Here is a 25,666-nt window from a genome sequence, read left to right on the forward strand (position 1 = left end):
GCAAAAAATAACATTTGGAACAAGGTAATCCTACTGGAAAATATAATAAACCATCGATTTTAACCCAAGAGATATTTGTCCTATTAAAATTGCGGTACAAACCTCTCCCATTGTATATATTCATATTATATGTACTTAAAATATTTTAAAATTTTAGGTTAGTAATCACCAAATATGTTCTCTTAAAAATTTTAAGATTCTAAAAATAAATTTTTTTGTTATCAAGTAGTTGTTTTGTTTGCGTTTTACTTTTTTCAATTCAAATAGGATTGATATTATGTTTACATGGTTATTATCAATTTATAATGCAATAAATTAGCAAAATGATACGTAAACTTTGTTTATATCCAAAATATAACCAAAGAGAGGAAAAATTGCAAAATTTAATAAATAGGCTTTTCTTTTCTTTTTCCTGTTTAGCCTACGGTAATTACCTTTCAGATAATACTTCAGAGGATGAATGAGGATGATATGTATTAGTGTAAATGAAGTGTAATCTTGTATAGTCTCAGTTCGACCATTCCTGTGGTTAATTGAAACCCAACCACCAAAGAACACCGGTATAAACGATCTAGTATTCAAATCTGTGTAAAAATAACTGACTTTGACTAGGACTTGAATGCTGAACTCTCGACTTCCAAATCAGCTGATTTGGGAAGATGCATTCACCAATAGACCAATCCGGTGGGTTTAATAAATAGGCCTACCACTAGAAAACTTTACTACTGCTGCATCTATGTGTATTGTTATTAAAAAATTAATTATGAATTTCCAGAATTAATCCAGTTGAAAACTGGGTCAATTCACTTGTTGAAGCGTACGGTGAAGTGTAATCAATCAGTTTTTCATTTTTTACATTCTTCAACTTTTTTTCAGAAATTATGTCAATACTTATTACTCTAAATTTTATTAGTTGATGGTTGGTTCCAAAACTTGATTACTTAAAACAAATTTCAAAACATCTCTTTGTAATATTAATGACTTTCAAAAATTGTACTGCTGAATAAAAAGGTTATAGTTATTATTGAATTGAGTTAATCAAATTAATTGAAATATTGCTTTTTATTCAAAATGTTCATCAGTGACAAATATTCTGTGCTAATAGGATGAGAAGTGTTACTGAAGAGGTGCTTGACTTAGATATAATTTTGTTTTAACCTTGATAATTTTTTGTTTTATTTTATAATTTAGTGCATTTCTCAACCAAGTAAATGATATATTGTTGTTAGCAGTGCGAAATCACGTGTGAAGGGTTCTCTTGAGCTTTATCATGCTTACATTAGGGATACTGGAAATGAATTGCCTCATCTCAGTGAGGAAAATGAAGAGCGAAGTAGACCAAGATCAGACAGTGAATCTGGTTGGGAGATAGTTGATCACAATCCATCAGTAGAATCTCCTGCGCAGGTGACTGCTAGTGTGAGTTATTTACAAGAAATTCTCCTTTAAAATTAATTGATTTATATCAGTGCTTCCCATTATTATGTTATACCTTTTTAAATTTAATTTTATAACTGAAATTTTAAGTTATCATTTTTACTGAAGTAAAAATGATAGATATGTCATCTATAGGCATATAAAGGTGGATAAAGTTATTATGCATGGGGGTGATTTGGCTAATACCATAATTACTTTTTCTAATTTCTTGATCATTGATGGAGTGTACCCATTATAGGTTGTATAATAGATTTGACCATTAGTTAAACAATTTAGCTTTCAAGGTTATTTTAATCCTTTAATAAGAAATCCACTATTCAACTGTTGTAGCCCAAATAAAAATTGGTCTACATCTATGCATTTATTAAAATTAAGAGGCTGGATTTATCAAATGATATCTTCATACTCAAGATTAATTTATTTTTAATCTGGAGGTAGGAAACAAAGAGTCATTCAGCAGGACTGTAGCCAGAACCACACCACTAAAACATAAAAATAATTAAGATGAGACTCAGTAGGCCATACCCTTAGCTTGGATCCAGTGAGGATCTAGTCAAAACCCTTAGTATACGCCAAGCAAGAATGGATAAAAAAAAAGGAAATCGATTAGGGTTAGTAAGAGAAAGAGATGTTTGTTCACAGAGGGACTACTTGGAACAAACCTATCCAAGAGTAGTGTCGAAGCAGTGATTGTCCGTGCTGTTCACAACTTAGGAATTCAGGGTAGTTTACTCAGGCCAGGAGCAGTTCTGTACCACATTGATCAATGATTTTTCCTTGAGCACTCTTAAGTATCTGCTACGACAATTTTTTTTTTTCACTAGAAAAGCAACTTAAGAAATGTGACAGATTCCCTAAGGAATCTTGTGGCCTGGGATATTTGCTCATTTCTTGTTTCTTTAAGGAAATCCTTCTTACCCAGAGTTGCATTGTATGTGGAAGAATTGAGCCAGTTTCCCACTGGTGGATAACAAGGTATTCAGAAGTTGTGGATGAGAATTGCTTGGAGAATTTTGAAGCTGTCTGTTGCTGTTAGCTCATTCCATGATCCTTCATAGTCATCCTTTTTCATTATCTGTCTCTTTTTCTTATACTTAATGCTTTCTTTACTGATCTGGGTTTTTCGGATAGATTTAGGTCACCCTGCTAGAATGCATGCCAAATTTTTAAAGCTTATGATGAATCTTTGATCTGTTTTTTTGGGAGATAGGGTGTCTTTGGATTTGTTTTATAGCTCTTTGCTGTTAGGTAGCTTTACAGTAAACCTAGCAGCTCTAGGTTATCTTTAATTTAAAATTAAAATTAGCTGGTATTCTATTTCTTTCTTAAATATAAATGCAAGTAGTAAAATTTATGAATTTAATTGTTTAAAATTAGTGGGCGAGTCTGGAAGTTGGCAAGATATAGTTTTTGTTTAATTCTTTATTTAAATGTTTGAAATTTAATTCAAGGTGTATATTTGTTTGATGGTGCTTTTCATACAAAGAAAATAATGATTTTAATGTAATTAGTAATGTTATGAGTGAGATTTTTTTCCCTGTAAATGTAAAGTTAATTTTAATAACTAGTTTTCTAATCTCTGTAATATGTCAAAAAGAGATAAATATTTAGTAAATAAAATTTACTTTTATTGTTTTGGTGGTATGTTGTGACTTAGTATTGAATATTTCGATAGAGGGAAGATATTTAATAAAATACATAAGGATATATATATACACACACACACACACAGACACATGAAAGTCATACCTTGTTTAACGAACAGATATGTTTTATGAAATTAAATCGTTAAATGAAAATCCATTATCAGAGTTAAAAATATTACGGTTGGGATAGGAAATTTATTAAATAAATAAAATACATATATGTATGTAATCTTTAAGGAAAGTAACTTTTTATCAATAAATTTTTAATGCTTAAAACATTACTGTTGAAAATATATTATTTGTTGTAAAATGATCAATTATTGCAATTGTACAATCATAACTTTGGAAAGTATGAATCTGAAGTTGATTTTTTATGCTCCTTTTCTCTTTCATTTAATAATTACTTGTATAGACTTATTGAATTTAATATTGATGTTTTTACAATAACATTTCTTCCTAAATCTGAGTCATTTTCACAAAAAAATGTAATTACTCTACGTCATTCAAACATCTTTTCAAATCTTTTTTGTCAATATTTTTTCAGCGGAAACTTTGTCTACCAGACAAATGCATATAAAATTTTAAGTATGTACATTAAGTTTATATTTTCAACTAAATAATTGTTTATATAAAAATTCATTGGTCTACAGTTTTATCTTCATTTATCTTTTAGAAACATTTTTTTAATATTATAAGATTTTATAAAATATCTGAAAAATATTATTTATTATTGTCTTTATGATATTGAGGCATTGTTATAAGAGCTAACATTAAATGAGGTACAATTGTATATACATTTATGTATAAAAATAGATTTTTATTTTATGTACAAACACCAATTAAAGATTTTACAGTTGTCATGTCACAAGACATTTTAATTTTACATTTGATTATAAGCATATTCATCATATTTTATCAATTATTTTATTTTTAATTATTATTAAGTTCACACTTATTACGGCAAATAATATAATTATGATAGTAAGTGTTGCTTTTGCATAGTATCTATTTTTGTAACTGTAATTAATTAATTTCTTTCACCTTATTGAGTTCAAGTAGCAGATTTTTAAAAATAGACTTGTTTTTCACATTGGAGTAGTATATTTTGAGTATTTTGTTCTTGACAGCTAATTAGAGGCTGATAATGAAATTTACAATGGTTGTTTATGATGCAGTAGAATTAGGTGACTTCTCATCTAGCCTATGTGGATTTATATTGTTCTTACGATCTAAGTTTGATTTTGATTGTTTGGCATACATTTTAAACTAACTGGTTAATGTTATCCTCATTTAATATTAAAAAATTAATCAATCGTTTTATATATAAATTTCCCAGTATAGTTCAGTTGGTGTTATTGACATGATTCACATCAAATTCTTACTTGATGTGAGTAAGAATTAAACATTTACATGATCATTAATAATTTTTATAATCATTAGTCACTTTTGAGTGTAAAACTATAATGTTTAAAACTTCTTACCCTTCTAGAATAATTCCCTTTTGATTAATTTAATGAAGAAGTAATATTTTAATTTTTTTAATTTTACATGAACATTCACTACAAGAACTTAGGATTATTTGTTGTACTTCATTCAGCAATAAGTTTTGATTTGAATAGATTATTTCAAATTATAAGTTGATTGAGCATTAATTATGTTTTAGCATTTTGTAATAAATATCCTTTTTTCTGAGGTTCAGACTTACTTAGGATAGCTCATCAGTTTTTGAAATTAGCATTATTTGTATTTTTGTAAGCATAAATTGCATTGGTTTGATACACAGGTTATTTATTTAACGCATATAATCATATGACATTTTAACATTTTTCCTTTAGACCCATGAAGTTTTATATCACTGCATTGAAAAATTCTGTAAAAAATAAAATAATATAAACTGATAATTTTTAGTTTGTTGGTATTTGGGGGAAAAAAAATTATGTATTGACACTTTTTTCATGTCTGCACTTAATGGGTCTGGCTGCTAATATTTCATATGACTTGGTGCTGAATATAGATTTAGTGACATTGTGTTTAATATTTTTAATTGATGTTGTAGTTATGGTACACTAAATTAAATTTTAGTTTAAATTAATGTTTCCTAAAAAAAAAAAAAAGAGCGACTAATGTTATAAAATTACAACATCAATTGTTTACGTAAAATTAGGTCCACAGGACCTTTGGTTCTTCAATAAATCAGTAACCCCTGAAACTTTAATCCTTTATCATAATATTGAAATACATAACCATAATGCATAAACAATTAGTAGAGATTTTCTAACACAATTTTTGATAAGAATCAAAATTGTAAATTTGGCCCTTTTTCTTGCTATTTTTCTCATTAATGCTTCTTTCAAAATAAGTTCCAGAAAGATATTGTGGGCAAAGCAATAATACCTCTGTGAAATTCATTAAACTTTAACTATTTGTTTTAATGTGGTAAAACATGATTTTTAAAACAAATGTTGTTAATTAAGGCATTTGTCTAAAATCATACTCTTATTTGATACTCTTACCTAGGATTGAAATTTTAAGCTACAGGTATAAAACTGATCATTCAAGGAACCATCACCTTAGCAGAAACAGAATTTAACCAAGAAGTCCAATTTTAACAGATTTAAAAAAAGTTTAGTTTATAGCTGCCAAAGTCTCTAGACAGAAGTAGAAACATTGAGTGATTCTTAATAATCACTTATTATAAAAAAAGAATTTTTTTGGATTATGATGCTCTGAAAAAAAATCAGAATCTGTTTTAAAACAGAAAGGTTTTTTTTTTTGATTTTGTTGTATACTCTTTCTTTTTGGATCGACTTTAAGTATATAACAGTTTTGTGTTGTATTAAACATATTATATAAGAAAGTAAAGAAAATGAATGAAATTAGAAATAATTTATTTGTCAAATTACAGTATTTGTATTAATACTAATAGCATTGTAATTTTTTTTTTAAATACAGGCAGTATATATGAACACTGGTGATGGTGCATTGCCACAGGGTTGGGAAGAAAGGCAAGATGCTAATGGTAGAACGTATTATGTAAATCATCTTGCTCGTACAACTCAATGGGAACGGCCTACATTAAAGTGAGTTAAAATAAAATATTTCTATATGTTTGTGCATGTAAATGCAATGTGTGCATATACATGTGTGGAGGATATATTTTTCAATAACCTCTTATAAATTATCTCTATAATTTTATCAAAATATATGTTTATTACTCTATTATAATAAAAAAAAAAGCCAAGCAGAGATCTCTTCAAAAGTACTCAACAGAGATATAAACAAGTAAAAATCAGTTACCAGTTACATATTTAAATTAATATATTCTGCAATCTAATTTCTGATAATTAAGTTAGGATTTATTTTAAATTAATTTAAAAAAAAAGTGAATTAACATGAAATCCATAATGATCGTCAAACTTGTTTTAATTATTTTCTTAATATTTTCATTGCTACTTGTACTAGGCAATTATTTTTAATTTTTACAATTATTTTGATTACATATATGTTAAAGAACCCAATAAAATAAATTTTTGAAGAGTGTTTTTAATACTCTTTCATATAGTACTAAAATACTTTTAGCTTTAACTTTCTATTTCAGCCTCTGGTAATCCAGTGCAAGACAGGTAACTACTCCAATCAGAATGCAGATGTTTCTCTGAATGAGAAGATCATCATCATCATCTGTTCCTCTTTTCTTATTCCTTGAATAATAACTATTAATTCACAATAAATTACTTATAAATTTACAATAGCACTTAAAAGAACGCATACTCAATTATAGAACTTTTGTTGCACATTTTATTCTGACTATAGTCTCTTTTGTAATTTAAAAATCGTTCACATCAGATTGATGTGAACGACCTGTACCATAAAAACTGAAAAAGAAATACTTTATCGGTTAATTGTGATTTTTTTTCAATGATGGGACTTTTGTATTTTTTTACCTTCATCAGTTTTTTTGTTGTAAATAACAAAAAAATACGGCTTGCAAGTTGTTTAATAAAAATTGAAACATAAAAAAATCCTTGTGAAATTCTTTCTAATTCTTTCGTTCTATTCTTCAGTTATAATTGCATATTTCCATTACTTTTTTGTTATACAATTACTAATAATTATAATTACTAATAATTTGACAAAATAATATTTTTTTTTTTAAATTAAAATTTTTATTTTTAATTTACTGACACTTATAATTTTAAAAATTCAGTTTTGTATTCAAAAGAATTGGTGGAGCATTAAAAATTAAGAATCAGTCAATATATGCATATTTTAAAATCATATGCATATAATCATTTTGCATTTGCAAAATCTAAAATAACTGTCTTGAGTGGTTCCTGAAGAAAATGCATGAAAAAATGATGCTTTTGTATATAAATCACTTTTATGTATAGATTTACATAAAGTGAGATGATTGTGTTGTTCTTCAAAATTATTTCTTACTTGTGATAGATATCTGTTAATGACTAATAAGTATTGTAGGTAAATGCTATTATTACAAAACTTAATATGTTTAATGCATGTATTATATAGTTTATAATACTTGAGTTAAATATGTATTAAAATATCAAAACTCAAAATATTCATTTCAGACGTTCTAGGTTTGAAATTGGGCATGCTTTGTGTTTTTCATCTCTATAAAATTTGACAGTCATATTTATCATAAATAGCTGCAATTAGATAACAGACTATTGTTAGGGAAATAAATTAATAATTCTTAAAAAAACTTAAGTGTTTATTAATTATGTTTTAATACTATCATTGCTGATGTGGAAACATAATCTTTTTTTATAACCGTAGAAGTGTTTAAAATTGAATCATACATGGTAAAACTATATATGAGGACCATTCAATAATTAAAAACACAAATAACTGTGAGGCAAAACAGTTGGTAAGAGGGTTCTGAACTTTCAGAACAGTAAGTCTGTAATACTGTAATCACTTGATCAGCTGTTTGAGTGTAATTGTTTTCTTTATAACTTCAAAATCCCATCTTATAATGGTGTCAATCCATTCCAAGTGGTCTAACACTGGTTGCCACACCATCTTAGAAAAAAATGTATATTTTGTAGGTGCATTTCCATATGTTTTGATAGTTCAAAACTGACTTTTTAAAATTTGTGTTGTGTTTGTTTAAAAAATAGCAGCCATTTTTGTTTTAAGCTTCATGGTGTTTTTTGCATCTGCAGGCAACTACGACTTTCTAAATTACTCAGCACTGGGTTGTCCTGGCTTTTCAAACAAACTGCATTCTATTCAATACATTTTGATGTACAGATCAAAGCCCAATTAATTTACCTGCCTAATATGATTTTGTTCATGTATGCTTTGTAGCCCATTGTTATCAAATGCGAATGAACAAAATTCACTTTTTGTGCAGCAATTTCACATAGAGAACAGTTTCTTTCCCTCAATTTTTTCTCTGCTTTTATATATAAGAATATCAATATGCTTTATATAAAATATCAATGGTGAGTTGCTTCTTTTTTTCTAGGCAATTGTTTATTGCTATAAAGGCCATCTATCTCTCATACCCCAATCGCCAAACTATTTTTATCCTGTCAACTTTCCTCCTTCAAATTCCTTTTCCATCTCCTCCATCACATCAGACATATACTGTTTTGGAGGTCATCCACGTTTCCTCAGCTTTCCTGGAGTCCATTCCAGCATTTTCCCAACGTGCCCATATGATTGCAGTATTCTTCCACCAAAACATCAATCACTGTACTGTTGCCCCAATTTTTCTTCTGATTTCCTCATTTCTCATGCACTGCATTCTAGAAACTTCAAAACTTCTGTGCAGCATATCCATCTTCCCCAGCCACTAACTTTCCCTCATCTCTTTTTCTAATTTCCCATGCTTCCTGTACAGTAAAATTATCTCAATAATACTCTTGTACAATCTATACTTACTTGCTTTCTGTAACCCTTTAGACCACCACAAAGAATTGCACTTCTGGATAGTCTTCTGCCCCAAAGCTATATGGTGATTTTTATCTTTTACAATATTTCCTTCCTGTGATAATATAGAGCCAAGGTACTTGAAATCTTCACATGCCTTGGTGATATTCCCATCTATAGTCAAGTCATCTCCTTTTGCTCCAGCCACTAGATAATTATCTTATTAAAATTTATCTTCAAATCACACCCAATAAAGGTTTCCATCAATTTTTTTATCATTAGCTAATATCAAATCAATTTGATGCTATGATGACCTGATCTTCTGCAAACAACATGTATGTGTATATATATATATGTATGTATATATATATATATATTCACCATCCACCTCCACTTCCATCCTGCATTTTTTCTGCATTCTTACAATACTTTATCCAAGCAATGCTTAAACAGAGTGGCAAAATGGCAACCTTGATGTAAACCTTTATCAACTTCAAAAACTTTTTACAGATGTTATCCCACCTTAACAGCGGTTTCTTGATTTCTATGTCATAAATTGCTCTTACATATGTTGGCTGAAGGCCACAATTATTAACAACTTAATAGTTTCTTCACCGGCACCATCTCATAAGCGTTTTCTAGGTCTATGAAAACCATATGGGTAACTTCTAACTAATCTTTTACTTAAAATTTGTCTCGGGATGAAAATATTATCCACACATAGCCTTCCTGCTGTAAAACCAGCCTGCTTCTTGCTAATCACTACCTCCATCTATTCTTATTTTTATGCACCCATACAACCTCCCAATAGCCAATGTGACACTAATCCCTGTATAAAAGTTCCTACAAATCTGTTCTAGCTCCTTTCTTATATATTGAAGTAATGTATGCTAGTCTCCATTCTTTTGGTATTTTCTGACCCTCAATAAAAAATCCATTATAAATGCTCTGCAGTACTTCTATCTTACACTCCAGACTATTCTTAATGACTTCTGTTGGAATGGAATCTGGTAATATCCCATTTTTTATCTGCCTCTGTGCTCTATAAATTTCTTCTTTGGTTACTCTTACTACCTTCTGCCTTCTATCCCTGATACCAGACAACCTTACATCCCCAAAAACACCTCACGGTTCTTTTTCAGCAGTTCCTCACAATATCTTTCCCATTCTTCCATTTTAACCATTGACATATTTATTCTTTCATGTGTATCCTTTCTCATGCTTTATGCAACCTCTCTTGACTCCCTAGTACAACTGCCACCCATATACATTTCGAATCTTTTACATCTATTTTCCCATTTATCACTTCTGCTTGTCACCACTGCCTTCTTTACTTCCCCATTAATTCTTGCATACAACTTTCATCCTCCATATCTTTGCTCCTTTCTTTCTTCTCCTTAGTCAAGCCATCATCCAATCCTTCATCCCACCAGTCCTCCAACTTCGCAAATTTGTCTACCTTCCTTAAAGCCTCACTTGCTGCTCTATGAATACATCCTTTTTGTCAGCTATAATTCTCCACACTCTTCGACCATCTCTGATTAGTGATCTTTTTTGTCAACCGCAACTTGTACAAGAACCTGTCTGACTCCTGTTCAAACAATTCCAGCTGTATCTTGCATTTCTTATTTCAGTTTCTCCTGGATTTTAATAGGTTAAAATTGTATACACACCTTTGTTCTTAACTAGAAATGATCACACTCAGCACCTTTAAACATCCTTAGATCGTCTGTATGTAATGGAGATTTCTGTCTCTAAATCAAATAATCAATAATAAATTTCAGGTTCTGAGTAGGCAGTCTTCAAGTATATAGGTGAATCTCCTTATGTTGAAAGTATCTGTATCGTTCGTTACCCGCAATCCGAATGTCTCGGTCACATTAATCAACCTTCTTCCATTATCATTTACAACTTTATCTCTAAACCTTCCAATGATTTAATCATGTTTCTTCCATCCTGTTCTGGCACTCAAATCCTCTAAAATCAATATCTCTTTGATATTGATATTGCTGGCTTATTCCAGTAAGGGTATTATCAAAGCTGTTCTCCAAATTGTCCTTTGTATTACTATCTCCATTATTTGTAGGAGTGTTAACTGCAATCACCACTATTGAATGACCCCAAATTCTAAACTCCATATTTAAAATCCTTTCACTTATCTCTTCCCAATTCCGTATAAATCTTTTAAGAGTTTTTCGTACTACAATGGCCACCCCCTGCCTTAGCTGTTTGATTCTCAGTGACTCCACTATAAAACATCAAATAATTACCACATTGTTCATTTCCTTCACCCTTCCTCATTACTTCATTTAACGTTCCAATATCAATTCCAAACCTATCCAACTGTCGGAAAACCTCCCTCTGTTTTGTTTTAATCCCCTGAGTATTACATGTAACAAAATTTATTTTTCTTTGACATATCTGATATTTTCCCAAGGCTTTTTTCTGTTAAGACTTTTAGCGATAAAATTGTTTTATGAGTGATTGAGTGCTGGCCCAAACCCTCAATCCCCTACCTGGGAGACCAGAAGTTTTGTTTGGGGTCTTCTTCCCCTAGTCTTTGGAGAACTAACTCCAAACTACAAGGCAGTAGTGTTAGTTTGTATCCACCCAAAATAATTTATTTCTCTGTTATCCACTATATCTAGTGAACATTCCCCTACCCACAATCTTGGGAGGTGCCTGATGGGAGACTAACAACTCCACATGGGGAGTGAGTAGGTTACCCTTTAAAAATTACACCCTTTTAAACATTTAATCTTAGAATTTTTTTCAATTTTTCGGCTGCAATATCTCTGTTGGGGATCAGATAAAAATTTAAAAATTGCACACATAAAAGGTCTATGGTGTCAAATTTCAGTATAAATCTCAACTTTGAGATCCAACTCAAAATAAGTATAAAAGAATTGTGAATTTGAGCAAAAAACGCTTGATTTCCACATCTCGGGATAATGGGCATAAGGAGTTATTCTATTATTTTTGAGGCATTTAAACTAAGAAAACCACATTTCTAAAAAAATAAATGAAGTACCTTATTATAAATAGGCTTGTAGACTGCCCAAAATATAATTTTTAATTATTTTAGATACAAAGATTATCAAAGTAATGCTATCTTAAAGTTGGAACCTATACCGGCTAATATTAAAAATTATTTATAAACGATAATAAATCAATTCATTATTAAAAAGAGGCCTAAATTAGTTTAATAAGTAATTAATAAGTTTGTGTATATTTGCAAATCAATTTAAAACCAATTAAATTATTGAAGTGAATAAATACTATTTTGAAAGACAATTATTATGTAAAAAAAAAGTATTATTTTACTTGCGTGTATGCATATATATATATGTACACACAGTTTATACTGTTGATAGTTATTAGTTAATGATATTAATGAGTCACAATTCTCTGTAGATAGGTTCAGTATTGTACAAGCTCGCTCAAGTATCTGCAAGTAGTGTATGTCTGTCCCTGCACTGTGCTTTCTCCCCCTCCGCCATTTATGTCACTCTACTCTTAAAGTGTACACTTTTGCGACCTTTTACCAAAATTGGTAAGTGTCAGGTAAAAGGTAGAGTGTCAGTGTTCTATAGATGTTTTAACTAATGAAGCTTACATAAAAGTGTGTTAGTTTTTATCCACCCAAGATAATTTATTTCTCTGGTATCCACTATATCTAGTGAACATTCCACTATTCACAATCTTGGGAAGTGCCTGATGGGAGACTAACAACTCCACATGGGGAGTGATGTCTTTAAGGTTTTCCTTAAGACATTATTAAACTATTTAAAGATTATAGTGTCATTTAAAGTATAGTGTAGAAGAAAAGTGTTGTTTTCTTTAAGAATGATCTATAGGTCACTTCATCTTGTAAATATCATGAAAAGGATTACTTGAAAAAATTTCATTATCTCTATGGGCAGTCTTGCTCAGATCCTTTCAAAAAACATACAAAGCCTATATAACAAAAGACATAAGAGAAATAAATGTATCATTATTCTAAGAATATAAGCATTCCTGTCAATCATATACCTATTATGAAAATTTCCTATTAGGAAAATAACCTAGTATTTTATTCTAAAATATTTGTTGTGTTCTATGAAAGGGATGGTGAAAGTTCAGATAAAGACTTACTACTCATCAGAAACTATAAATAAGGTAGATTCAACTTGTGCTATTATCTCTTGCTTGTAAAATAAAGAAAGTGAATAAAAAGATTTGTAGCCTTTAAAACAAAAATTCAAAACATTTCTACCACTGTCAGAAAGAATTTAGAAGTTCATTTCAAAAGGAAATTCCTACTTCTGATCCAGATGACATTCCTCAAAATTTACAAACTGTTATAATGATCGAATAGAAAACCTAAAAACTAAATATCACATTTCCAACAGAGAGAAAAAATTTAAATTATCAGTTTACTTTTGAATTTTTGAGCCAAGCAGAAGTTAGCAATGAATTTAAAGTGTCTAAATGCATGGTTAAATTAACAAGAAACCTAGTAAAGAACAGGATATTTACCTGAATTACAAAAAAGGAGAACATCAAATGTAATAAGTGAAGACAATACAGAAAGTTAGAAGTTTTTATGAAGATGTCAGAAATAGTCATTTGATGCCTGGGAAAAAGGATTGTGTGTCATTGAATGAAAATGTTACTAAGGTTCAAAGACAAAAACAGTTAGTGCTTTGTAATTTAAATGAGCTATTTTTTGAGTTTAAAAAGAACTCTAAAACGAAGATTGAAATTCTGTTAGTTAAGACCAAAATGATGTGTTGCTGCAGGGACATGTGGTACTCATAATGTATGTTTCTGTTTATACCATCAAAATGTAAAGTTGATGACTAGTGGTGTCAGTCTTAAAGTTGATTATAAAGATTTTTTGGAAATTCTGGTATGTAAAACAGATAATTGTGTAATGGGAAAATGCCAAGAATGTCCAGGCAAACGGGCCTTGGTTGACTGTTTGAAGAGTCTGAAGAAGACTCAGTGCCAGACAATATAGAATATAAATAATGGGTGACACAGGACAGAACTGAAATGATGACAGTTGTTAAATCATGAGAATTCTTTGAAATATTTATTTTTAAAGTTGAAAAGCTAAAGATACATAATTTTATTGTAAAATCAGAGGGAAATTTTTTAAAGAAAATCTTGTCGGATGATGAATGCAATGTTCTGGTTGACTTTTCAGATAATTTGTTATACAATTTACCTTTGTTGTACAAGACTAAGCACAAGAGCACCACTGGGTAAACAAGCAGGATACAGTTCATCCATTTGTGGTTTATTGTAAAGATCATGAGAAAGTAAAGAGCTCCTTAGCTTTTGTGTCGTAAGTGATCATTTAGAACATAATACTTCAACAGTTCATGCATTTCAACTTCAATTAATAAATTAGGGAACATCATGCTTCTATAAAAAAATTAATCTATTTCTTTGTTGGGGCTGTAAGCCAATATAAAAATAAAAGAATTTTATAAATATGTGCTATCACAAAGTGGATTTTGGATGTGACATAGAATGGAATTTCTTTTTTTCATCATGTTATGTTGAAAATGCCTGTGATTGCATAGGGGATACTATGAAGCAATCTGTGATGACAAAGTCTAGTTTACAGCAACCTTAAGGATCAAATTTTGATAGTTCAGGAAATTTTTAAATTCTGCAAGAAAATGTTAAGGAAATTGTGTATGTTTTTATGAAAACTGAGGAAATCCAAGAATTCAGTTCCAATATCTTAGAGGAAAAGTTCAACACTTGTCAGAAAATTAAAGGCACCAGATCATTTCATTGTTTTATAGCACAATCAGAAAGTTTGCTAAAATGTCGATTCACAACATCATCTGATAGTGAACTTCATTAAGTTATAAAAGTATTGCCATTGACATTTCAAAATAAAGACATTATTGTATGTATTTATAATAGCTGGGCTAAAACAGCACGAGGCTTAAAACTAAAATGGCGGCCATTTTTGAACTGGATATAATAAATATTTTAAAAAATTAGTTTTGAACTATCAAAACCTAAGGGAATGCACCTATAAAATATGAAATTTTCTGAAACATTGTGGGAACCAGTGTTGGACCACTTGGTTTGGATTGACCCGATGGCGAACTCTCTTAAAATTTGCAAATTAGTTAAACAGTGTTCAGTGATGTGTGTTTTGCATTTCAAAGGTATAAAACCAGTTAACATTTACTCTCATATATGACTAATCAATTCACACAGATTTATGAACTGCTTAAATTTTTACTAGTGTGTAGAAAAATTTAAAGATGATCAAACTTCAGTGACTGATGAACACTGCGTTCTGCATGTCTAATTGATGTTTTAACTCCGGTGTTTAAAACTTGCATAGACTTTTATCCAGGAAGACCAGTGATTATGGTTGAGGTTACAGCTGAAAAATTATAAGTGTTTGTACAGTTCATAATATTATCAGCAACAAGCACAAGTGCTGTAAACAAGCTCAAGATGGGTTCCAAGGGAGTTGTCAGATCACAATAAGGACATACAACGCATGTGCACAGTGCTGAAACAATGGTATCACCATGCAGGTGATGTTTTTTACACAGTTTTCTAATCTGTAATGAGACATGCATTCTCCAGTTTGAACTGGGATCAAAAAGATAAGAACATGTATGGAAGCACATGAGTTCATTACTTGACAAAAATTCTGAACCTGACAATCAGAAGACAAAATCATGATGATAATCTTCTGGGGTGCAAAATTAAATTTTTGATTTTCTAGAAGATCAATGAACAATAAACAGCGCATACTATTGTGATATATTTATCAACAATGTGAAGCCAGCATTGTTGAAAACAATGTCCTGGATCTCGGTGCAAAGGCATCACTCTACTTCACGATAGCGCCCAACCTCACACAGCTCAAGCAACTTGAGAAACCATTTACAAATTGCATTGGGCAGTACTAACTCTTCCCCTATACAATTCTGATTTGCCCCGTCAGATTTCTGCTTGTTTGCTCTACTCAAAGAAACGCTATGTCATTGGCAATGACAACATCAAAGAAAATGGGATAAATTTTCTCTGATATCAAGACAAAAATTTCTTTGCAGCAAGCTTAAATAAGTTGGTTCACTGACAGGAGAAGTGTATTAATATTGCTGGAGATTATGTTGTTAAAAAACTCAATTGACTAAATAAACTAGAGCAGTTTTTATCTGTAATTTTTGAGTGACCCTTATGTATATATTGTTGCTGAATGGCTTTGACTGCACACAGGACCTTAGAACCTTATGATAGCCCTGAAAAGGGCACGTTGGGTGGGCCAGCGAACTTCTTCTTTCTTCTTCTTCTTCTCCAGATGGTGGTCGATAATATATAATAATTTGTTCTGCTGGGACCGATCTTTTATAAGCGCCTGAAAGTGGTGGGGTTGCTATGGTGGGATGTTGCATGGTCAGCTGGATTAGTGGGAAGTGGTACTTGTGCAGGCACGTGAATCCTCCTGACATCTGAATGACTTGTGTGCTGCACTTGTTGATATGAAGCTTGGCATGCATGTGGCAACAATATATATATATATATTTCAACCAAAGTACAGAATAATTGAAATAGAATTACTTAACTTATTTCATTACATAAGCAGAAGTGCTTTCACAAATTTAATTCGCATCATCAGTTGTGTTACATTTACGCATGTATTTCAAAAAATATTATCAACTCTGAATATATAATATTATATCACCCATTAATTTATATGTTTTATTAAAAATTGTTTAAACTAATTAAATTTTATTAAAATCTTTTAAACTAAATTTAAATTTACTTTATCATACTTTAAAAGCTTAGAGAAAATTAAAAAAAAAATTATAAATAAATAAATTAAAAGCTTTTAAAGCAAAATCAAAAACTTAAGTAAAATTGTATGCTAGCCATTTCACTGAGTTACTTTACTAACCAAGTTGGAAGATTAATTACTCATTATTATGTGGATGTATATATATATATATATATATATATATATATATATATACTTTTTAGACAAAGGTAAAATCATCTAACTTGTATATAACAACTTGTATGACAAAAGTATCATCTAACTTGTATATATATATATATATATATATATATATATATATATATATATATATATATATATGTGTGTGTGTGTGTGTGTGTGTGTGTGTGTGTGTGTGTGTGTGTGTGTGTGTGTGTGGGTGTGTGTGTGTGTGTGTGTGTGTGCGTGCGTGTGTGTGTGTGTGTGTGTGTGTGTGTGTGTGTGTGTGTAAATAATATAAAAAGGTAATTCTTACTAAATTAGATTATATTATTTATATGTTTAATATTTTATAAGTGGATTTTATTTTTAATTTTAGCAATGAAGTTAATGGTAGGACAAGTCAGAATTTAGAGACGGCTGTGACTGAATTTCAAAGAAGGTTTCACATTAGTTCTGATGAAGTTGAAGCAAATCGTCGTACTAGTGTTGCTTCTAATTTAAGCCAAGTAAGTGTTTCTATAAAAATTGGAATATTTTTTTGTTATTTATAGTCAGTTTTTTATTATTGTCAGAATGTTTTTATTTGTTTATTGCTTGCATCTGGGTAATTTATTAATGCATATTTATTTTATATGTTTGTGATAGTTTAGATATAAAATTAAGAAATTAAATAATTAAGTGATGAAGAGAATGTTTTCGTACATGTTCATAAATTTTTGTTGTTTTTTTTTTAAACTATTTAAGACTGATTTGCAAGATTATTTAGCAGTCTGAAATAGTTAAAAAAATTTACCATTGTACGATTTGCAATATTAATTAGCATACAATGGTAAATCATATGCTAAACCTTTTTATTAATGATTGTTTAATTGTTTAGTACTTTTTATTTCGTGGGAGTTAGGAACGTGTTAATAGTCCAGTTAATAGGGATTTTTTTGCTAAAAAATTAGTAGAATTTAGAGAAGCACATGGGGTTGTAGATTAGGGTGAGTGTAACTTGTTTATATGTGACTGGACAAAATTTTCGCTAACTTGACAACATGGTAGCCGTTCAAAGGTGGTGAAAATTGTTTTTTCAATTTTGTAAGCCAAGGTAAACTTTCCAGGTGATAAAGTTCAAAATTAATTTTGTGGGAATTTGTATTACCTATATTTAAGCCTTTAAATGTTGAATTTTGTTTATTAGTTACTGCAAAAAAGTTGAAAAACCATTAAAAGTGATTGTTTTTTGCAAAGCCAATATTTATTGCAAAAATAATTTTTTTTTTACTATTCTTGTTGTTTTAAAAGTTAGCTCTTGGAATTTTGAATTCAGTGAGTGGTTACACAAGAAAATTAATTGGTTTATTCTTTGCTGAGATATTGTAATTTGCTTATAATAAGACTTTTCAGGCAGCTGTAATTATTTCGGCTAAGATTTTTTCTTGTCCATTTCAAGTGCAATCTATTCTTCAAGACTTGTACTTTCAGGTGGTGAAAAGTTTTAGACCAAAGATTAATGTAAAACTTGTTTAAACTTCTTAGAAAAAATAAGCAAAAATTAGAGCGTACTTGTGCGGTAGTCGTGGAGGGGGAAGCAGTTCACAGCAGTGAAGCGTGAATAAAACTGAATTTGTAACTTCAAATCTGCGTAGTGCAAAAATATCGCTCTTATCTCCGTAAGTTTTAGACTGATTGAGACCATTTTTTTTTAATTGGGGTAGCCCCAAAAAAATAATAACTATCATGCTATCAGTTTTTACATATTATTTCAGATGTAGTCTGCTTTTATGTGCTTATCACACTCTTTGTCTTTGTAGATGAAAAAAAATTGATAAATTTAAATAATAATCTTGTAATATGTTTAACTCATGAATATGAGTGCACTCTAATTATATCCGTGTAAAGTCCATTTGTGTAAACATAGACAGAATACTATTTATCAACACTATTTATTGTGTTCATGTAATATACATTCCAATTAATATACATTGATTGGTTCCAATTAATATTACTGTTATATATGTTCATAAATTTATATATATAAATAAACAATTATATATGTACACAAATTTTGCTTCAAAAAAGTACACTAAATTTAATGTAATTTAAAAAAAAAAATTTTTAATTTTAAAAATTTCAAAATTATGGTCTCGATCTGTCCAAAATTTGCGGAGATAGTACAATTTTTTTCACACTCTGCCAATTTGTTATCAAATTTAGCTTTAATTGTGAGCGACTGTCACAAACTGCTCCCCCTTCCGCGAGTACTGCATGATCATGCTGTATTTTTCGTTCATTTTTTTGAAGAAGTTAAACAAGTTTTACATTAATTTTTGGTCCTAAACTTTTCACCATTTGTAAGAAGAAGTCTTGAAGAATAGATTGGACTTGAAATGGACATGAAATAGTTTTTGAAAGCCAAAATAATTACAGCCTGAAGAGTTTTTATAAACAAATTTCAATATCTCAGCAACAAATTAATGAATTTTCTTGTGTAACCAACCACTCATTAAATTCAGTAGTCCAAGAGCTAACTTTGAAAACAATAAAATTAGTAAAAAAGTTATTTTTTCAATAACCACTGGCTTTGCAAAAATGATCACTTTTAACTGTTGACTTTTTTGCAGTAACTAATGAACAAAATTCAATGTTTAAGGGCTTAAGTTATAGATAATGCAAATGCCTAAAACTTTTATTCTGAACTTTGTCGCCTAGGAAGTTTACCTTGTTTTACAAAATTAAAAAACTGATTTTCATCACCTTTAAATGGCAACCATTTTGTCCAGTTAGTGAAAACTTTGTTCAGCCACATTTAAACAAGTTATAATTACCCTAATCTACAACTCCATTATTTACTTTCATAAGCTCTACTACTAATTTTCTTCAAAAATTGATTTTTTTTCCCCCCCAATTGACTGGACTATAAAGTTATAGTTGATCTGGAATGAAATTGTATTTGTTTTTTCTTTGTTCTTTAAATTTACTAGCTTTATAATATTTCTGTTAAGTTACTGCTAATCTAAAGTGCTTGCTATTGAAGAATTGTGTAATTTTTGTATGCTGAGTCATAGTTTGCATTTATCAAGTATTAATATTTTATTGATTGGAATCCTCTGAGATCTGTGCTAAGAAGTTTGGTAATGTTTGGAATATTTAGAATACATTTTGTGGGTGAGTTATGTAATTCCTTTCAACCATCTATGTCTAGTAGTTAGTTGTTGTGATCTGTTCTTAAAATGTGTTTTGTATTTTTCTCTCTAAAAAAAGAACTTTTTTTGTTTTAAGTTAAAATTAAAAGATAGAAATATATCTGTAGTTATAATTAATAACCCTTATTTCTCTATCTTTATTCTGTTTAAATGTAAAGTTATTGGAGATTTTATTTTTGTTTTACTAAAAGATTTCTGTTAATTAGATTAATTAAAAATGTATTTTTAGAAGAGAAAACTGAAGTAATTTCCTCAATTTTTAAAAAATTAATTTTAATTTTTTTTAAACTAAAATATGTAAATAAACACTTCATTTTCATGAATATGTATGGTAGTCACTTAATTTTGGTTGAGGTAATTTGGTTATTTTGTCATGTAGCAAATCACTCTACAATCTTTAGTCAAGTTCTGTTAAATATGTTCTCTGTGTGGGTGACACAAATACGTTGTTATTTGTGTGCTAGGGAGAGTTGATTTGTAACTAAACATGTTTTGAAATAAATTTGGTTTTTTGTTAGTATTGTAGAAACTGTTTCTTTTAAGAGTTTCCTTTGTACTTAATTTTTTATTATGTTTTATGCTGGGTATGGTATGTTCTCTTTTTTTAGTTTTTTGTAATTATTCTTATGAAAAGTAAATTATTTTTTAGTTTATCCTATTTAAAAATTGATTCCTGGTTGGAAGGGTGGTAAAACAAACTTTCTCTTTATTAAACTGCTTATTAAATCTACTTCTAATTACCTTTTTTGACAAATTGGTGTTAAAATACAAGGTATAGAATTTTAACTTTCCATTATATATATATATATATATATATATATATAGTGTAATCTGATATTAATTTCTAAAGGAAAAGGGTCTGCATTTTGTCTTTTTTGTCTGCATGCTTACTTTTCTGTAGTAATATTATTAATAATATTGTTCTGTTTCATTTTTTCTTACTAAATTTCTATCTTTAAGTTTAAATTTTTATTTATTGTACTAATCTTTGTTAAATTTAAAGTTGTTTGGAGTTTAAAAGTAATTTTTTTGTGTTTAATTTTCATAATTTAAATTTTCATTGTGTTTTTGATGACGTGCATGTGTTAGCTTGTTGATTTGCATGTAGCAGGAATTGGAGGAATTGACTTTGCATGAAGAAGGTGATTTGGCAGATTTTTCTGGAGATGGCGTGGAAGGGGTTGGGGATTTTGAGGGAGAGGTAGAGGGAGAAAGTGATGATGGGAGTGAATTAGACCCTAGTCCAGAACCTGATGGGGGATGGTCACATGATGCTGGTAGTCAGGTAATGTGTACAGTGATCATGTGACAGTCGTGGCAGTCCTGCATTTTTATTATTAGCCATCATTGAAATCTGATGATAAATTAGTGTAGTTTTTTATTCTTTAGTTTTGTTTTTGTTTGCTTAATTGCATTTGGTGTTTAAACACGTGTTGAGTTTTATTTATCCAAAGATGTGCTGTATATTATTTTAAGAAACGTATTTTTCTTTAGTATTATACCCCTAAAACCATTAAGAATTAATGTTTTGATGTGTGTATTTACATCTTTAGTGGCAACATTAAAGAATTGTATTATTTTTGTAACCTTTCAGTTTTCGCTTTCAAAATTCCTTAAAACATTGTTGAGTATCATTATTTTAATCAGAATTTTGGTTTGTGTTGTTAATATGTTCCTATTTCCCCCTATGATTGATCAGAAATTTTCTTACCATTTGATGATTGTGCACTAAGTATAGCTGTTTTACGTTTATAATTTTGAATGATGTTTGTTACTTTTTTTTCTAATTTTGGAACTTGTAAGTTAAAATGTTAAATTTAATCTTTTTGTGACAGAATGTTCATCAGTGATAGTGATTTCAGTATTCTTTTCTATTATATTTTTGATTTTATGATACATATTTTAATAGGGTAGGGATTTTTGTTTTAATTCTACTTTAAAATTTACAAATATGAAAGTAGTAAAAAGTATTATTCTTGGTGTTACTCTTTGTTTTTGTAGGAAGTTACATGATTGTGTTTTAATAAACAGTAATAAATTCATACGACTCTGTGCTGTCTTCTTTAATGAAGATCATCCTTCCATTCAGAAGTCTATGTATTCAAATCCTAGGTTTGTTATTTTTCACACTAAAAAAAATAATTTATTATAAAAACCTGTATTTTCTATACTAAAATAATAAATAAGTAATTAAACTGCAATATGGTATTAATTTTCAACAAAATACTGGGTGATTAAACAAAAACTTTAACCAAAGTTTATTAAGATAACTTACAGATTTGGTTGGGGTGTCATTTCATAGAAAAGAATATCAAGTTTGTCACCCAACATTCACTTTGGTTCGATGGAGCTTACATTTGTAATGCGACATACTTCCTACCTGAAGTTGATTTCATTCTAGATTGCAGCCAAAACATTGGCATTACCTCTGCAGCTGCGGGATTAATTTGAAGTCTTAGCTCATTAAGATCAGCAGGCACAGGTGGTATATAATGCCAATCTCTGATAAAGCCTCACAAGAAAATATCAAGCAGGGTCAAATCTGGGGAGTGAGATAGAATTAGACCTTTGTGACCAGTCCTCTGACCTGGGAATGGAGTATCAAAAACCTCAGAATTGTAGGTGGTAGTGAAGTTGAGCCCCATCTTGCTGATAGTAATGGCATCCATTTTGGTAATTTTCATCTAATTGATGATTTAGAAAATTTTGAAGTATGTCCTGATAAACGATACCATTTATGGTTGTCTACTGGAAGAAGAATGGGCTGTAAAGTCTGTTTGCGTAGGGCATAAAAATCATCAACCTTAAGGTTATCAAATGTGCTGCAAAGTTTCGTGAAAGTTTTTGTAACTCCTTATTCGGCAGTTATGGATGTTCACCTTGCTACTAGTGTAAAACTTTGATCCCAAAAAACTACAACCACACAAAACTACAACCCAAACAACTTTGTCATCATTTGTAATGTGTTGAACCATGGTTAGTTTGTATGCTTCAAGTGCAATCGTTTACATAATAAGTGCAACACAGTTGTTTGTGGATTGCCAGTCTCAGTGACACTTGTTGAGTTTATTTCTTTGGACTACATGCAAAACTTTCTCTGGGTTGTTCCACAGCAGTTTCAGGGATATGTGGGCATCTTCGTGATTTTGTATGTTTAATAGAACAACCTGTCTTAATGAAGGCTTGGTGCCAAGGGTAGATTGTATGCCTTCTAAGGAGGCTTCCTGCTGCACTCTCTATGAAGATTACATTTAACTGCAGTTGCTGACTGCAAATCATGAAACAAAAACAAACAGTGAGCATGCTCTGCACCAGTAAATATATCCATTTTTAACAACACTAGTGACAGCGCTGGTGGCTTAATTCGGTACTAATCAACTACAGGAGTCAAAATTTGACATATTTTGCTGTGAAATGAGATCTCACCTGAATCTGTAAGTTACCTAAATAAATTTTTGTACACTTTTAAAGTTGTGAAGTCCTTTTTGGCTAAAAGGAATTAGTGTAACTTGTAATTACTGCTATGTATGGCAACTGACAAAGTTGTTTACTTTTATTCAGAGTACAAATAATTATAAAATTAGTATATAAAAAAAGTATTTTTAATCCATTTCTGTTGTGTTCAACCATTGAAATAATCATTTGTATCAAAGGGAGGGCTAAATGATGAGATCGGAAGGATAGAGAAAGAGGACAGCAGTCATTGCACATTGGGACTATGTCTTTGGTTGGAATTGTTTACTATTTTGCTAAGTCATTGTTACCCCTTTTGATTTCTGTTACCTTTTTCTTCTCATTGATAAAACAGGACTCGTTGATCTTTTTTATTCTTTTAATATTTAGTGTTTTCTTTTTTGAGATTGAGAGTACTTTTTTTAGAGGTTGTGTATTTTCTAAATTGCTGCTGTAGAGGTATTATGATATTTTGATGTTAAATTTCTTTTTGATGTATTGATAGGATTTGTAATATGTAGATTTTAGTTTTCATTAATGAGTTTTTGCTCAAAATATTGCAAGTAGATATATAATGGATTTAATCACTTTTAATGATAATGCAGTGTAGTTTGATGGTTGCAATGTCATGGGGAAATTGATAACCTTTTGTAGATCTAGTTTTAGGTCATTCAAAATACAACTAATTAGATGGAAATTTATTTTATTGAGGTTAAAATAAGTCTAATGGAGGATATTAATGTTTTTAATATTTATTAATGATAATTTATTTCATCAGTCATTTAGATTTGATTGTAGAAGTTTGCCAAAAATCTGCTCTTATTTTTATTTTTTTTTTTTGATTTTCTGTTGTAAAAAATACAATAAGGATATGAAAGTTACTGTCGTATCATTTATATTTTTGATAACTATATTTATTATTGTAATAATTGTTTTGCTTATTTCATCTCATCTAATCCTCTGCACATGTGAATCAGCTTGCTAGTGATTGCCATTATATGTTGACTTCTAGCTAACAATCATACAATCATATTTATTCATTTCAAATATACGTAGTTTTATAAACCTTGTGATGAATCTGTACTTAATTCTAGCTTTTCTGTGTTGTACAGTCATTTTATATTATTTTTTTAATTGTTGTATTAAATTTTTGTACTAACTATTTACTTTCTAAGACTATGTATGAGTGGTTTGATTTTTAAACATATTTAGAATTCTTCATGGGTAAGAGAGGTGGAGAGGTAGGTTGTCATTTGCTTGTTGAGCTATTACTGTTCCCAATCAAAATAACTTAATATTTCTAGATATGAAAAAATAAATTCATTTAGTTCAGACCCCAAAAGATTAAAACCTCATAAAAATTCAAAATTGGCGTAACCTTTTTGCATTTAGGTATTATTTTCTCCATAGATAAAAATAAAAATAGTTAACTTAAATTTCATTAAATCTGTCAAAAAAACAAATGCTAATAGAATTGATAATTTTTGAAATTCTCTAAAAAAAAATAAAATAAATACGTAAAACCTGAGACCATTATGCAAAAGAGAAGATAATTTTATATGGAAATCCTTTATTTTGGTGAATTCTATAATTTTTGAGTAAAATAAAACTAAATTAATCTGTTATAGAATGGGTGAGGCCAGAAACTAAAAAAAAATTAGCTTATTATTAATAGTTTTGTAGTTAAATGTAATTCTCTTTCTTTAAAAAAGATTTCTTCAGAGATTACAATTTTTTTTGTGGTACAATTTTTTTTTGTGAATGTCAACAGTTTGACATTCAGTCCTGGACATAAAATTTTTCTTGTTGTAAGAAAAAAATGTTGGAGAAAGTTTTGTTTATGGAACCTTTTGTTTTTTGTCATACCTATAACAAAATACTTAAAACAAAAAATCCTTGTGTCATAATGATATCTGTATATCCCTCTATCTTTCAATAGTATAAGAAATATACCTGTTAGGATTTTTATAAAATTTTCTTTTAAAAATAAAAAAATGTTTGCTGAACTAGCAGGTTGTAAATTTTTAATTTACAGTAGTACTCATTGGTTCATTGTCAGGATTGACAGGAAG

At 29.5% G+C, this 25,666-nt stretch overlaps 1 protein-coding gene across 4 annotated transcripts in view; it reads left to right on the forward strand.

The window, feature by feature from the left end:
• Nedd4 (E3 ubiquitin-protein ligase Nedd4) overlaps window positions 1-25,666 on the forward strand; it is a 137,851-nt gene that overhangs the window by 66,424 nt on the left and 45,761 nt on the right. For 2 of the 4 annotated variants that reach the window (XM_075360266.1, XM_075360269.1), the window contains exons 6-8: window positions 1,230-1,419; window positions 6,036-6,163; window positions 17,327-17,456. In XM_075360266.1, coding sequence (XP_075216381.1) covers window positions 1,230-1,419; window positions 6,036-6,163; window positions 17,327-17,456 — 448 coding nt within the window. The remainder of the gene's footprint in view (window positions 1-1,229; window positions 1,420-6,035; window positions 6,164-17,326; window positions 17,457-25,666) is intronic. The other 2 variants (XM_075360268.1, XM_075360267.1) reach the window with 2 other exon arrangements.

Source organism: Lycorma delicatula, chromosome 3, assembly GCF_047948215.1.
Source record: "Lycorma delicatula isolate Av1 chromosome 3, ASM4794821v1, whole genome shotgun sequence".
Classification (NCBI taxonomy): Eukaryota; Metazoa; Arthropoda; class Insecta; order Hemiptera; family Fulgoridae; genus Lycorma; species Lycorma delicatula.